The 16,053-nt window shown below is 40.8% G+C and overlaps 1 protein-coding gene across 7 annotated transcripts in view; it reads left to right on the forward strand.

Moving 5' to 3' along the window:
• LOC131236839 (ENHANCER OF AG-4 protein 2) overlaps positions 1–16,053 on the forward strand; it is a 46,765-nt gene that overhangs the window by 16,671 nt on the left and 14,041 nt on the right. For 4 of the 7 annotated variants that reach the window (XR_009166894.1, XR_009166893.1, XR_009166895.1 and 1 more), the window contains exons 5-12: positions 4,664–4,772; positions 5,140–5,252; positions 5,326–5,513; positions 7,532–8,129; positions 8,202–8,691; positions 8,903–8,998; positions 9,142–9,256; positions 9,352–9,542. Coding sequence is in view for 1 of the 7 variants with exons in the window: in XM_058234317.1 (XP_058090300.1) it covers positions 4,664–4,772; positions 5,140–5,252; positions 5,326–5,513; positions 7,532–8,129; positions 8,202–8,691; positions 8,903–8,998; positions 9,142–9,221 (1,674 nt within the window). In the remaining 6 variants the exon portion in view is untranslated. Of the gene's footprint in view, positions 1–4,663; positions 4,773–5,139; positions 5,253–5,325; positions 5,514–7,531; positions 8,130–8,201; positions 8,692–8,902; positions 8,999–9,141; positions 9,257–9,351; positions 9,681–16,053 lie in introns of those variants that run through there. The other 3 variants (XR_009166897.1, XR_009166896.1, XM_058234317.1) reach the window with 2 other exon arrangements.

A 16,053-nucleotide genomic window follows, 5' to 3' on the forward strand; every position in this document is an offset into this window, starting at 1 on the left:
TCTTTTGGTTTGGGCCAGTTGAGTGTTGGATCTTACTCATTTTTCTTCTCATACCGCAAAATGTTGTGATAAAATGGATGGACGGAACATATATATCATATACATCAAGATGGGGTCTTAAAATGGCCGCTACTATTGAACTGGTTTTCAAGAAATAAAATTCCCATGAATATTCAAACAGGTGAAACGGTAATAATCACCCATTTCCAGGGTATTTACCGTGTCCAGGTGAAATGATAAAAATCAAATAGGCCCTAAAGAACCCAAAAAATCCCCATCAGAAGTAATCTCCAAACTGCCTTCCTTGTAGTAGTACCTCCACCGCCATGCCAAGCCCAAATTATCTTACCGGCGGAGTTTGGCATTAACCCAGGCCACTTGCATCCTGTTGAGGAAGTGGTTCCAAACTTGGCGGGCAAAAGAACAATGTATAAATAGGTGATAAACTGACTCCCTATTTTTCTTACACACGAGGCAAACATTAGGGAGTATAAGCTGTCTTTTTTGCAAATTGTCAATTATGAGAAACGTTCCCCGCCCAAGAAGCCACACAAAAGCTGCCACCCTAGGGGGTGCCGCATAAAACCAGAAATGAAATGGGAAAAGCATTCGTAACAGAATAGGGGCCTCGACAATGAGCTCATAGAGAGATTTCAACGAAAACCTCCCCGATCTATGCCTGGACCGATAGACGTGATCCTCAACGTTGACATCGAGCGTAATGCGATTGAGGAGCTTCAAAAGTGAAGACACTTTAATAGTCTCTTCCTTTGACAAATCCCTACAGCATGGCAGTGACCAGACCACTGTTTCCTCCACAAGGGAGAAACAATCAGCCACCAAAGCAAATCTGTCAGTAGCTAAAAGGGCGATCCTTGGGAAAAGGGTTTGAAAAGCCTGATCGCCATGCCAAGGGCCAATCCAAAACCGAATGCGATTGCCTCTGCCCACCTTGAAGGAGATACCACACCTAACCATAGGATCCGTCCCTCTTATCGCTTTCCAGATTGCGGACGCCCTATAGAGTGAGGTCTTTCTCACAAACCACCCACCCCCTTGCGTGCCGTACTTACCCGCTGTCACCTCTCTCCACAATCTTCCTTCCTCTACTCCAAAGCACCAAATCCACTTCTCAAGCAACGCGGCTTTCATGGCCTCCAACTCTCCCCCCCCCCCCCGGCTTTCGAATCGGCTTGCACACCTCCTTCCAATTTAGGGCATGGAACCTCTTTTTATCACTTGCTCCCGACCACAAGAAATTTCTCCTTAACTTATCCAACTTGTCCAACACTTCTTTAGGACATTTAAATAATGATAAGAAATAAACTGGCATATTGAAGAACGTTGATTTCAACATAGTAAAATGACCCCTCATAGACAAACTATAACGCTTCCACGTGGCCAATTTTCGCTCGATTCTTTTGGTCACCTTATTCCACAAATGCTTCGCTGGCTTCCCTATACACAAAGGAAGCCCCAAATAGGTGGAAGGAAAGGCACCAACTTTGCACCAAAAAATACTAAAGCCAAATGATTGAGATCCTCCTCTTCAATGTGCACTCCTAGCATTTCGGACTTCGCAACGTTAATCTTCAATCCCGACACAACCTCAAAGCACACAAGAATTTTCCTAAGGTTTTCCACCGACTCCTCCTTAGCTTTACAAAAGAGTAGTGTATCATCCACATAACGAAGGTGAGTGATCTGATTATGAACCCTACCATATGAGAACCTAAAAAGAGACCATTATCAGCCCCTCTTGAAAGCATACTGTTTAGGGCTTCACCCTCTTGAAAGCATACTGTTTAGGGCTTCACCAACTACCACAAATAAATATGCTAGCATATCTCCTTGCTTCAGGCACGAGATGATATGGAAAAACCTTTCGGTGCGCCATTGATCATCACCAAAAAGGACGCAGATTGGACGCAAGCCCTTATCCATCCTCTCCATCATGTAGTCGAGGAAGTCCCAATTGACATGATCATAGGCCTTCTCAAGATCCAGCTTACACACCAGCCTCGCCTCCCTGCCCCTACGTCTGGAATCGATGTATTCATGGGCAATAAGAGCGCTATCTAAGATCTGTCTTCCTGCCACGAATGCCCCCTGATATTCAGAAATAACTGAAGAGAGAGCTTCCCTTAATCTGGATGCAAGCGTTATAACAAGGATTTTGTATGGACTCCCAATCAAACTAATTGGCTTGAAATGCTTCAATTGTTCCACCCCTTGAATTTTAGGGATAAGAGCAATAAATGAAGCACCTGATTATGTAGATAAGGGACTCCTTTCCAAAAACTCGGCTGTGAAGTCCATAATGTCCTTCCTAATGATGTGCCAAAACTTTTGGAAGAATAAAATTGGGAATTCGTCTGGGCCAGACGCCTTATCCCACACATAGAGCCGATAGTCGCCTTCACCTCTTTCTTAGTAAACAACTTTTCTAGGTCAACTGCAGCCTTAAGAGATAACTTCTTGAATTCTAAGAAATCCAGCCTTGGTATGCTTCACTTCTCTTCCGCTAACAGATTTTTATAGAAGGAAACTATAGCATCGCATATATCTGATTTGTTGGACATAGGAGTTCCTCTTACTATAAGCGAAGAAATTCTATTTGCACGTGATCGTGCCTTGGCCATATTGGGAAAAAAAGAGCGTTTTTTTTCCCTCTAGCTTTTAGCCACACCACCATCGATCTTGGCCTCCACTTGATTTTCCCCTCCTTGGCCCGCCTAGCACGGGACAAAGAGATGTCATCCCTTTTCTGTCTATCTTTGGGGGTTAACCTTCCTTCCTCTTCGAGCACGTCAAAAGCATGGATCTGCTTTGCCATCTTTTCGAATTCCTCCTCCCGCCTAGCAAACTCCTCTTTCTTCCACTCTCTCAGCTTGTCTTTTAGCACCTTCATTTAAAAAATAAAATCCTGAACCTTGCAAATCCTTCAACGATGAAAGAGGACCACCATTTTGCCACAAGCCGATCGAACCCCTCAACTTCCAGCCAAATTGCCTCAAATCGGAAAGGCTTATGGCCCTAATCATCTTCAACCACTTCATGGAGGATGGGCGATGATCTGCCACTATTCTTGGGAGACCCCTTTGGCTGACTAAAGGGAACCTATCGATCCAGTCCCCCGTAACCAAAAAATTGTCCAGTCTCGACAATGTAGGAGAATCCCTTCCGTTCAACTAGGTGAACTTGGCTCCCCCCCATAGGAAGATCCACCAAGTTGTGCTTGCCCACCCAGTCAACAAAATGGGCCATCGACGCAATCCTCCTGAATAGCGATAATCTCAGCCTTCAATTTCTTGCACATCTTCTTCACCTGAGCCCTTTTGACACTGTTCCCGAGACCTCGTACATTCCAAGAAAGAATGATCATTGATCACTACCTCTCCCTGGTCTTGCCCTTTTGCCTCCACTCTCTTTCGCAGAAGTCCTATAATTAACCAAGCATTCCAAGTTCAGTAGCTCTCTCCAATCTTTGGGAGATTTCCGTAGTTTCGACCGAATGCAAGACTGTTGGCATTGAATTGCCTTCCTTTTCACGAACTGATAAAAGTCGTAGACGTCCTCGTCCTGCATCCCATAGGACATTCCCACCAAGCCTCCCACTCGAATCAAGACATATTTTGTCCACATGAATTGCTCCTTTAAGATTACCCCTCCAGTACCCCTAGCCGATGGCATTATCTTCAGGAGCTATCCAATGCAGGAACAAATTCCACTATGTAGTCACCTTTTTTACGCACAATGGAGTGACCATCATTGCATCCTCTAGCGAGTCAATCTTCTGTGGCTGAACCTCCATCATCATCTTACCCTCACTAGGTATGTATATTTTGCGAGTTTACCCATGCACAATGGAAGGCTCGGGCAAGTAGAGGGGAAAAACCTAATACCACATTCGAATGCATCTGCATAGGAAGAAACTTCGTCCTCAGAAATCCCAATGCCTAGCATCTCACTTTTTCTGACATTAACCTTTAACCCTGATGCCTCTTTGAAGCACCGTAGAATTTTCCTTAAATTATCCACCACTGATGATCTGCATCTCAAAATAAAAGTGTATTGTCCACAAATTGTAAATGAGTAATCTGAACCCCATCTGATTGTAGAACTTATTGTGCTTGCAAGTAAGACTTCAGCTGTTCATATCAATTGAAGCATTGGCATTTATGCCCATGATATTTTGAAGGTTTTCAATTTTTAGGTTTTGCTATTGGCTATTGGTCACCAGCTGTTTACTGTCAGATGATGCATCTGCTGGTGATAATTTTTTCTTCAATAGAAAATTTATAATGGCTTGTGACATAGCGACATGAAACTGCCCAGAGCCCAGCCAAGTATGGAGACAGGTTCTCAAGAAATTGTTTTGGATCCTACCAATTGGGCATGGTTCTTAATCCTGAGAAATGTTGGCAAAAAGTAAAAAAAAAGAAAGATCCCGAATAAGTTTTCTGGTCGTTTGGAACTCCCATATTTCGTCTTTATACCATTTTTCTTTGAGATATGCATGTAAAATGAGAAATATTCAACAGGTAAAATTAATCAACTATAGTTACAATAATGAGTCCTATGTCAAATTTATTCTCCACAGGAAAAGGCACACTAAGCTTTTGGGGGGAAGCTAAGAATCCAAATCCTTGGTTCTATGCAGGTTGTCGAACTCCTCATTCGCAAGTTGGAGAATGAACCCAGTTTTCATCGTAGAATTGATCTGTTCTTTCTCGTGGATTCTATCACACAATGTTCACATAGTCAGAAAGGTATGTATATTTGAGAAGACAGTATTGCAGGAACCATGAATCTGTGATGATTGCTTTCTTTATTCCTTATACGCGGTTATTTTTTGGTCTTAAGATGATGGTATATAATATATGTCTTAGATCAATGTGAAATTTATATTAAGTAGATTGTTCTGGGATATTTGCAGTCCAGACATCACCTTCATATATCCCATGTCCTGACTTTTCTTAAACAATTGATTTAGTCAATCTTACAATTTTTATTTTTATTTTTGAAAGGTAATTTTACAGATTTATTTATATCTATGAATCAATGAAAGAAAAGGAACTGTCAGATCCATGGCTGGAATTTCATTTCTGATTCCTAACCCCCACCCCGATTTTTCAGGCATTGCAGGAGCCTCATACATTCCTACAGTACAAGCAGCACTGCCACGTCTTTTAGGTGCTGCTGCTCCACCTGGGGCTGGTGCTCATGAGAACCGTCGCCAATGCCATAAGGTAATTGTTGTAGTTCTGCCTGTAAAAAAATCCTTTCGCCCGTAAATGAGGACATAAATTGATTTGTTCTCAGGTTTTGAGGTTATGGCTTGAGCGGAAAATCCTACCGGATTCGCTTCTTCGTCGTTACATGGATGATATTGGAGTTTCAAATGATGATACGACTGCTGGATTTTTTCTTAGACGTCCATCTCGCGCTGAGCGTGCTCTGGATGATCCAATCAGAGAAATGGATGGCATTCTTGTTGATGAATATGGAAGGTGTGTTATTTTTATTTTTCATTTTCCAGAGGTAACGAGCCATCCAATTTTGCTATTCCTTTTCTATTCAGATATTTTATGTTGCATCTGCTGGAATAAGGATTAGTCAGCTCTAGTTTTGACTGCAATGAATGATTTTTTGCCCTTTTATTTGATTTGCAAGTTTTTGGAAGCATCAATCTGTTATTCCAACCTTAGTTGCACTGTCCTTCCAACTAGGTCCTGCCCCTTCTTCAGACTCGCACACTCCTGCTCGCGTTCCCTCTCCTACTTCATTCCTGTTTATACTTGAAAACATTCTGACACAGCAACTTCCACTCTTTCACCTGAATCTGTTGACACTTTGCTTTCACTCTTCATGGCAACAAGCGATCATGGTCCATGCTGCTTATAATGATACTATGAACAACTACAGAATAAACACGAGACCTGCATTTTGGGAGTGTCCAAGTGAAACAGTTCAATTAAGAGGATTGAAAGAGAAAAAATGCACCATCCCAAGGAAACATGAATAAACAAAGATATGGCATCAACTGCAGGATGGCTTATCCAGCTTCAAAAATCCAATGCCTCAATCTGAACCTTCTACTTGTCATGGCTGCTGCTTGATTCTAGTTTCTAGTTCAGATCCCAGACAAAACCTCAGGAAAAGCTATTGATTCGTGAGGAAAATGAGTTCCTTATAACAATTGAGTTTGTGCTCGCCTTTTGCGCGCATAAGAGGGAGTGGATGAGGGTGGAACCTTCTTTCCTTTTCATGATGTGCACCATTTTAGCCCATCTGCAACTTTTTGTCTCTACAATCCACGTCTCAGCTCGTATTTATATTGCAATTAACAAAAAAAAAGAAGTTTCGTTAGAGTTTGTGATCTTTTAGAGAGCGTGATACTGGTCTAGATTTTTCTTTTTATTTTAATCATGCAAGTGCCTTGGAAGAAGAGTTAGAGAAGGAGAATAGCAGTAGATGGAAGCATTTAGTAATCAAATATATTGCAAGCAATACCATGTGCATCTGAACTTAAGCAGTAACCTCTCTCAGGCACTTGCCAAAATTTTGTCACCAAGAATTAATTAATATTATTATTATTATTATTTTTTCATGTTTACAGGTTGCTAGTTATCCTATTTTTACCATGTACTAGGCTATAGCACGCGCAACGCGTGTGAAGAGAGGAGGGGAAGGAACCTTTAAAAAAGGCCCAAATTCTGATGGGGCCCTACGGTGTGTGGTGGGGCCCAGCCAAATAGGGGTCCAAAATCTCAGAAGAAAAAGACATGCTCTTCTTCTTTTTGTTCCTAGTCAGTGATCTTCTGAGAGAGAGCCATGGGATCAGCAGTTGGACCCTCTGTCACAAGAAGTAGGAAGAGATGAGGAAGAGAATAAGATAGAGTATTGAAAGGGAGCCTCGGAAGCCTCTGCTGTTTGAGAGAGGGAGATGGAAAGAGGTTGAAAATGGGTATTAGGGCTTTTCCTTGTATTATATAGGGCCGAATACAATCTCGGCCAGTTGCTTTGCCTCCTTAAAATCCAACCCTTGAAGGGCTTTTTACGGGTGTAATCTGAGCTGTTCATTGGCAAGCAGCCACAATTTCAAAGTCCCAAAATACCATACCTTTATTTTAAATTTCTTCACTTGTCCTTAGAATATTCAAAGTTTGACATTTTAAAAATTAATTGCAGTAGAATTGGCCAAACGCTAATCATGTTATACGTAGCATAGATTTGTATGTGTTACCATTGCATTTTTGAGGACACAGAACATTCCATATATTGAAACACAAATATATGTTCTTTTAGTTTATGGTTTTGTCTAAGGTGCCTGATTCTTCATAATTGCTCTTATATTTACTGAGGGTCTTCTTTAAATTTCTCGTCTTCATTATTTTCATTGGATCTAGTAATGGAGACCTTTTTCCCCCATTATTCATTTACTTTGTAGGCTATACACTATTGCTTCCTTGTAATGACATCATGCAGGTCTATTACATGCTGTTTGTTTGTGTGGTGTTCTTTTCAGCAATGCAACATTTCAGTTGCCTGGATTTCTATCTTCTCGTGTATTTGAGGATGAAGAAGATCTTCCTACTAATTTATGCAAGGATACTGGTGATGAATCGCCAGAGGAAGCTGCCGATGCTTTAGAAGAGCCAGATACAAGTGCAGTTACTCCAAGTGATAGGCGCGGTAACCACATTTTAGAGGAGGTGGATGGGGAACTTGAAATGGAAGATGTTTCTGGGTCGTCCAAAGATGAAAGAACCGCTTCTGGGAATGTTTCAGATAGAATTTTGGAATCTACTTCAAATAATCTGATAGAGCTACCTCCGGTACCGTTGGATTCTCCACCGTTACCTTTAGATTCTCCTCCTCCATTACCACCATTACCTCCTTCACCACCTCCACCACCCCCACCACTGTCTCCTTCACCACCTCCACCACCACCTTCATCACTACCACCACCACCTCCATCACTACCACCACCACCATCAACGCCGTCTCCACCATCTATACCACCGCCGCCATCAATGCTGCTGCCACCATCGATGTTGCCTTCTACTTCACCACCCATTGCATATCACTCTTCTCTTTCTCAAGAATTTCACAGGACCCCAAATGTAAGTCTAATAGCTGTTAATTTCTTTCAGTTTTCATGGAAGTAATTTTTATAACCTCTATTTTGTATACAGGGTAACCAGCTTATCCAAATGGCTGGAAATGCTCCTCTCCAGAGCCATGATAATGTCACTGTGAAAAGTGAAATGGTTCAGCAACATTCTCCTTGCTTTGTGACAACAGGAGTCTGCAACATGCAAGATGTGTCTGCCTTTGGTTCCTCAAGATCATTTGGATTTGGACATAGTGACGTGTATATATCCCCTCAAGCTTCTCTTACCAACCAGCACTTCCAACCTGGCAGTGCATCTTTACCGCATAGACCATACCATCCCCTCGCCCATGCACAAACGCCATCCAATCATTTCTCATATGTGAAGCCCACAGTTCAGCAACAGTTCCGTCCCTACTCTTTGCCAACCGTTCCCAATGGACGGGGCCAATATGTAAGCGATGAACAGTGGAGAGCTCATTCTAGCAATTTTAGTCCAGACAATCAGCATCATGCTTGGGTGGCTGGAGGGAGGACACCATCATGTTCAGGGGCGCCTTTTGTCCAGGATGGTATGCCACTTCTTGTTCTTAGCCAACTTAACATCTCCAGAATTATTCATACACTTAAAAAATAGTCTTACATTATTGTATTAAGACTAAGATATGTGTAATTCACTGAGAGTATCCTCATACGTGTTTGTTCTATTGATTTTGGAATGCAATTGCATCACCAGTGCTTTTGGGTAGTTCAAGAGAAAAATAATAAAATTTTGCGTGGCAGGGTTCTATCGGTCACCTGTGGAAAGACAATGCACCAATTCGATGGGTTCACAACTTCCTGTACATAGTCCTGCAGCACCCAGAGCTTCAATTACAGGTTACTTTATTTTTAGGAAAATTAAGAATGAAAATCTAGGTGACTTCATCTTGCAATGAACCTGGTGGTTGATTGAATAAAATGCTTTCAGTACTTGAGCTTATGTTTATCCCTTGAAATTCATTAGTTATTTGCTATTTCAGGTCCTCCTGGCCATGGTGTTCCCCAGATGTTACCATGCAGGTCAAACATTGCACCTCTTAATTGTTGGAGGCCAGCATAGGAATCATTTTGAATTAAAGTTACATTGTTAATTTGGTAAGCTTTCCATTTTCTAGCAAGCATTTTTTGGGCTCTTCATTTCTTTGCTGATTCACGAATATATTGAAGAACTTATTGCTTTGTTATTTCAGGCATCTGCAATTACACAATGAAGCAGCAGATTTTCATCCCATACTGCTTCAGAAAGCAGTCTTGGTCTTCTTGCTGACTTTCAAATCGCCTGGCCAGTAATTGATGGCATCGAGATCTTCAGAGACACCTCAAAGGACTATATTGTAATTTTTACTGAAAACTGCATCCCGCAAGCTTAATACTACTGAGTGTAAGCCGATGTTTTTGACACAACGTGAAAATCTGTTTATAACTTTTTTTAGGTGATAGAAGTACTATACTGTTGCCCTTGTTTATCTTTGTTGGTGATGCAATCAAAAAGAAATTTATTCGAAGCAACTTAAGTGTACTTTGAGTGTAAAAGCGTGGCTTCTTGGTGCATATATGGAGATTAAAAAACAACGCGCGCGTGTGTGTATCCATGTATGGATGTGCATACATATATCATCATCATCTAAGCCTTATACTAACTATTTTTTTTTTTTCTTTGGGAAGAATGCTTTATCAAGGAAATGCAAATACTAATATAACAACATGCAGATCAAACAATGTAGGGCCAGTGGAAAAGACTATATATAACCACAAAGCCATGTCAGCAACACTCTCAGACCCTACTCTTTACTGATATATAGTATGATATCAGAGGGAAGGCCTTGACTCCCCAGCTTTTGCAAGCCTGTCCGCCATTGTCTATTCATGTTTACCTCTCTATTCACATGGTAAAGGAAACTGGTTTTCCTCTGCACAGGTCTAGAGCTGCCTCTATCAGATTTGCAAGCCTCTGAAGAAATCTCTACAATGATGGCCATGCAACAACATTCGAGGCATCACCCTCAATCACTGCTGGAAGGAAGCTATGATCTACCATTAGTTTGACTGATTACAGGACATCCACAACTTTCACATAACTGGAGTCTTGAATACCCAGCAGCATAGAAAAATCCCAATAATGCTTTTGTTATGGTCATGGATAATGCCCCCACTGCCCACAAACCTCGGGTTTTGATATCAAAGTTTTTTTTTTTTTTTGTTTTTTTTTGTTTTTGTGTTGGGGGTTGTCGAAGCATATCCACCTTGTGATTTCAATGCAGCACTTCCATCCAATAGGCTGCAAAGAGGACCTGAGGGATCCTATTGGCTTTGCCCTAAAATTTGATTAGCCGTAAAATCTTACCCACCATCTCCCAAGGCATCTTCTGCCTCTAGAGATACATTTGTTTCTTTCTAGTCAAACAACCCATAATGTGATGAGACAGGCCTTCTTCCAGATAGCCTTACCAGTTGCTCCCCACGCATATATTGTCCAGCAGTCAACTCAACTGGCAGTTGTGTTGGCATAAAACCCAGGAAGTGCTGAATTTCTGGAGGACCTGATTCCATACCACCGCAACTATGGGACCGGAAATAAGAAGATGGTCAACTGTTTCCTCATTTTTGCAATACATGACACATCTCTTAGGCATAACCATGCCCTGCCTTTTAAGATTACTGATAGTTAAGATCTGCCCCTGACAGGCCACCCAGATCTGAGCATTAGCCTTCAGAGGGACTTCAGATTTGCAGAGGCTATGGAAAACCACTGCTGCTTGTGATCTTCCTCCGGATAACTCCCTGGACATAGGCCTAACTGAGAAAATGCCATTAGAGTCCAGCACCCAGATTCTCCTATCCCTTCCCACTCAAGGGATGTGGCAGGCTGAAATGTGCAGCAACAGGTTTGATAGTGAGACGACCTCACCTTTAGGTGTATCAATGGGTCAGGTCCTAATGTACCCAAACCTGGATTGATCGATCCCTAGGTCATATTTGGTCAGGTCCTACTGGGTCCGGATATCATATTTGAGTTCTCGGACCCAGCTAGGTTTGGGCACCCATCGGAGGTCGCAACCATTTGTTTGGGTCAGGTTCGGGTTTGAGTATTTATAGTGTGCCTTGCTCTTGCTTGATAAACTGCTCAGATATCACAGGTGTCCCATGTTAGCATGTGTAAGGGCATGTAATATGCATTGTCATGCATGCTGGTGGGCTTGGCAAAACTCCAAGAATAATTCACCAACATTTTAAAGGTGATGATGACTCTTCAACCTTAGTTGTAGGCGTAGTTGCACGACAATTGTGATCATCTAAATTGCTGACCCAAATGTGGATGGACTGCAACCTGAACAATTATACTTAAAAATTTGATACAATCATCTGATGTTGCCCTTGGAATGTGGACCTTTCATTTTTTTTTTTTTCAACTTTTAACAATTTATTTGACAGCCATCTATTTAATGCTTTGGATTGCTGAATTTTTGTGATTCTTGAGGTATGATCCATCCACAATATGCCACACAACCCCTAAAAATCTTCCATCTCCTCTAAGCTGCGCCTAGGAACAAAATTCCGGACAGGTCACCCTCCCTGATGCTCGGAGTAATTGCTTACTAAAACTTATCTCCACTTTGCTAATCTGTAGAGCATTGGAAATGATTGTCATGCATGTTGTCTTCAATCTGTTCATCCTCTCAAAACCAAACACAGTCGTCACTGTTCGACCATGAATTAGGGCCCTTTGTTGAGAACTTGCCCACGGCTTGGTTGTGTTTCCCATTATTAAATGCATTTCCAAGTTTTGGAGACTGAGGATCTGCCAACAACTCTTGGATCCCTTTAACTTAAAAAAAAAAACTGGGATCCCAATTCCTGCCGTCAGTATATTATTTTTCTGAGATGGCCTGCCTCCAAAGTGCGTTCTTCTCAATGCCAAATGGCCACAACCATTTATTTAAGAGTCTCCAATTCCTCTCTTTGACCTTTCCCACACCTAAGTTCCCTTCAGCTTTTGATTTTTGGACTTGTTTTTTTATCTTAAAGGTAATGAAATTTTTTTATTAAAGAAGAGTGCCAAAAAGGCCTTAGCAGTGAAAACAAAAGCTAAAGCCCCACAAAAGAATTACACACGTCGAAACCCTTTAAAAAAGAAGCCCAACCCAAGGTATCAAGTTTCACCTTTCTAAAGACATTCGACACCGACCCACATTGATTCTAGAAGCACCAATTGTTCCTTTCTCCCAAAAGAGCTCAAAATAACTACCAACATGGCTAACCTTTAACTTTAAATAAAATTGGGATCCCAATTCCTGCCGTCAGTATCGTATTTTTCTGAGATGGCCTGCCTCCAAAGTGTGTTCTTCTCAATGCCAAATGGCCATGACCATTTATTTAAGAGTCTCCAATTCCTCTCTTTGACCTTTCCCACACCTAAGTTCCCTTCAACTTTTGATTTTTGGACTTGTTTTTTTTATCTTAAAGGTAATGAAAATTTTTTATTAAAGAAGAGTGCCAACAAGGCCTTAGCAGCGAAAACAAAAGCTAAAGCCCCACAGAAGAATTACACATGTCGAAACCCTTTAAAAAAGAAGCCCAACCCAAGGTATCAAGTTTTACCTTTCTAAAGACATTCGACACTGACCCACATTGATTCTAGAAGCACCAATTGTTTCTTTCTCCCAGAAGAGCTCAAAATAACTACCAACATGGCTAACCTCAAACCACTCTTCCTTTCTTTTCAACCCCGCCCTTATGCCATGTTAAAAACAAGCCCTCTATGGACACTGGCATTACCCAAAGACACCTTAAAAAAGGAGAAAAATCTCTCCCACACTTCTCGAGCAAATGGACGATGGACGAAAAAATGATTTACCGACTCTGCATCTTGCATGCACAATACACAAATGTTGGGAATAACCATCAACCTCTTCTGAAGATCATCGATGGTAAGCACCCTAATCCTACCCACCGACTGCGGGGGGGACTGTAATACACCCACCGGAAGCCTTTGAACCATCTTGTAGAATAACAGAACAGAGAAGAGACTTGACTTATCCTCTTTCCAAACATCTCATTTGTCTGACTCTCACCTAGATCAGGATGGATGTCCTGAAGACGTGCCAAAATCCAAAGAAAATCATCCACTTTATCATCCGATAAATTCCTTCAATAGGGGGGGGTGGGTGGGGGGGTTGTTGGAAACTTAACAAGAAGCAATCCCTCTGCTAAACATACATCCTCCCAGAAATGAATCCTTTTATCATCACCAAGAGGGAATCTGACCCCATATTTGAATTCGGCCCCCAATCTAGCAACCGACCTCCACAACCCAAAGGCCCTATATTAGAAAGAATCCCCTACCCACCAACCCCTTTCTTTGACGCAATACTTTTTGGTGATCGCATCTCTTCGTGAGTTCCCTTCTCCCATCCCAAACATTCAAGACCATTTACATAGAGCAATATTCATACTCTCCAACTTCCTAATACCAGCCCCCCCAATAAGGCCCACACCTCATCCCATCTTCATAGGTGGAACTTATAATTCTCTTCTGCACCTTCCCACAAAAAATCCCGCCTCAGCTAGCCTATTAAGAACGTATGCCTTCCTTTCCACCTAGGCAATTTCCTCTCTTTTCTTTTATTGAATGTGTTCCACAGGTGCTTCGCCAGTTTTCCTACACGTAAAGAAAACTGAGGTATGAAGATGGAAAGGAATCTGCAGAACACTTGAAAATTTCTATAAGCCTCATCACCTCCTTGTTGGCAATTCTAACCCTCAACATCTTACTTTGATGAATATTCACTTTCAAACCCAACACCACTCAAAACACCTCACAGTTTTCCTCAAAGTATCCACCATAACTTCCTTTCCATTGAATAAAATATTTGTGTCATTGGCAAACTGGAGATGGGACACCTAAAACACTGCATTCTCCACCCTAAATCCACTGATGAGACCAGAGGGTTGGCCTCTATCCAGGATTTTGCTAAAAGCTTCTGCTACAACTACAAACAAAAAGGGTGAAAGCGGGCCCCTTTACCAAAAACCTGTCTCCTTGAATAGACCTTTGGGAGACCCGTTAATCAGAACAAAGAACTTGGCTTAATAAATGCAAACTTGGATCCACCTCTATTTCTGCCCATACCCCAACTGCTCCAACATGCAGTCGAGAAAGTCCCAATCCACATGATCATAGACTTTCTCAACATCAAGCGTGCAAAAGATGCCCTTTTTTTACTTCCTGTGTTGTGTGAATCAATACATCGGTGCACTATTAACGCACTATCCAAGATTTGTCTACTAGCCAGTGTTGTTAAAATCCTATGATTTAGGATTTTAGTTGAATCTTTAGCAAAATGATCTAAATCCCACCTTTAATCCCTTTTTATATGAATCCTGCGATTTACGATTTAAATCCTGATTTACGATTCAAATTATACTTGTTCTCTTATATTTTAATCTTTACTTGGCTTTCATTTTTTTTTTTTTAAATGGTGCTGACTTCAAGAATCATTTAGAAAAAAAAGAATTGTTTAAAAAAGGTAAATTATTTTATTTTGTTCTGTATAAGAGATTAAATGATATATTCTCTTCAACATTAAATCATTGAGCTTTTTTTTTTTTTTTAATAATGATTTCTTACTTCTTAACTAACCACCAAATTGATGTACGACTTATTTGGAATGTTTTTATGGATGGTTATGATCATGTTGGCTTGTATGTATTTTGGAATGATGGTTAGAAATCAAAATATCATTTTTATTCAGCCTACATAATCAAAATGCCACTTTTCCAACGTGATTCTACATTCAAGAATGGCAACAAGAATATAAATCATTAAAGGATCCTTATATGCTTTTAAGGGAAATTTCTTGAAAGACTAAAAAAGAGAAAGACAAGAAGAAGAAGGGGGAAGATAGGAATCCTTTGACATCATCATGACATGGTATTACTTGGTGCATATTGATGGCAAAAGGAGGATCGTTGAGTTTATTTTTTTTTTGATTTATTATATTTTTATTTTTTTAAGAAAATGATAATAAAATCTTATGATTTATGATACGATTTGCGATTCGATACGATAACAATTTTGAAATCATTGCTACTAGCAACAAACATTCTCTGGATGTTGGAGACACTCTTCACTAGGACTTGACCAAATCTGGAAGCCAAGATTTTTGCTAGGATCTTATTCAAGCCCCCAATTAGGCTAATTTCTGTGGGCTTCTTTCCAATTAAGGAGATGAAATTTCCTATTGACTTCAGAACTTCTGGAAAATCTGTCTGGAGTTTCTCGATTTTCACTGTGACGACTAATGGGATCCCGAATAACAATAGTTAATAGACTGGCAAGTTGGCTAGTGTGCCTTTGATTAAGGCAATAATATGCTTTAATTCGAACTGTCCATCATGTGATTCACATCAGATTGTCACGTCTCCAAGAATCACTCCTGCAGACAATAATCACCATTTAATTACTGCCCTATTAAAATCTATGGTCCATACCGCTTACAAAGGCCCAAACATTGATTTACACCAACCATCCTATGGACCTCACATTTGATTTCTTGTAGATCATTTTATTGCTTGTCAAGTGCAAGATCTCTTTCCCAAGACGCGATTTGTGAAATAAAGAACTTAAAAATTTTCAAATCTCTTCATAAATTTGGATAATTTTGCTAGTTGCCCAATTCATGAACTAGGCATTGGTCCAAACACCCGTTAATGGTCTTATCCTTATTTGCATGTTGACTAGGGAATGGCTTACAAGTTACAACCATGTAGATTGAAACTTGCTAGAGTGTATGCTTGAAAGAATGAGTTTTGGAGGAGGTTGGATAAGAGGGTATAATAGTTTCCAGTCAGTTCTAAGTTTGGATCATTGTTCCTATAAAAGTTTATTCTTA

The sequence above is a fragment of the Magnolia sinica genome, chromosome 2 (assembly GCF_029962835.1).
Source record: "Magnolia sinica isolate HGM2019 chromosome 2, MsV1, whole genome shotgun sequence".
NCBI lineage: Eukaryota > Viridiplantae > Streptophyta > Magnoliopsida > Magnoliales > Magnoliaceae > Magnolia > Magnolia sinica.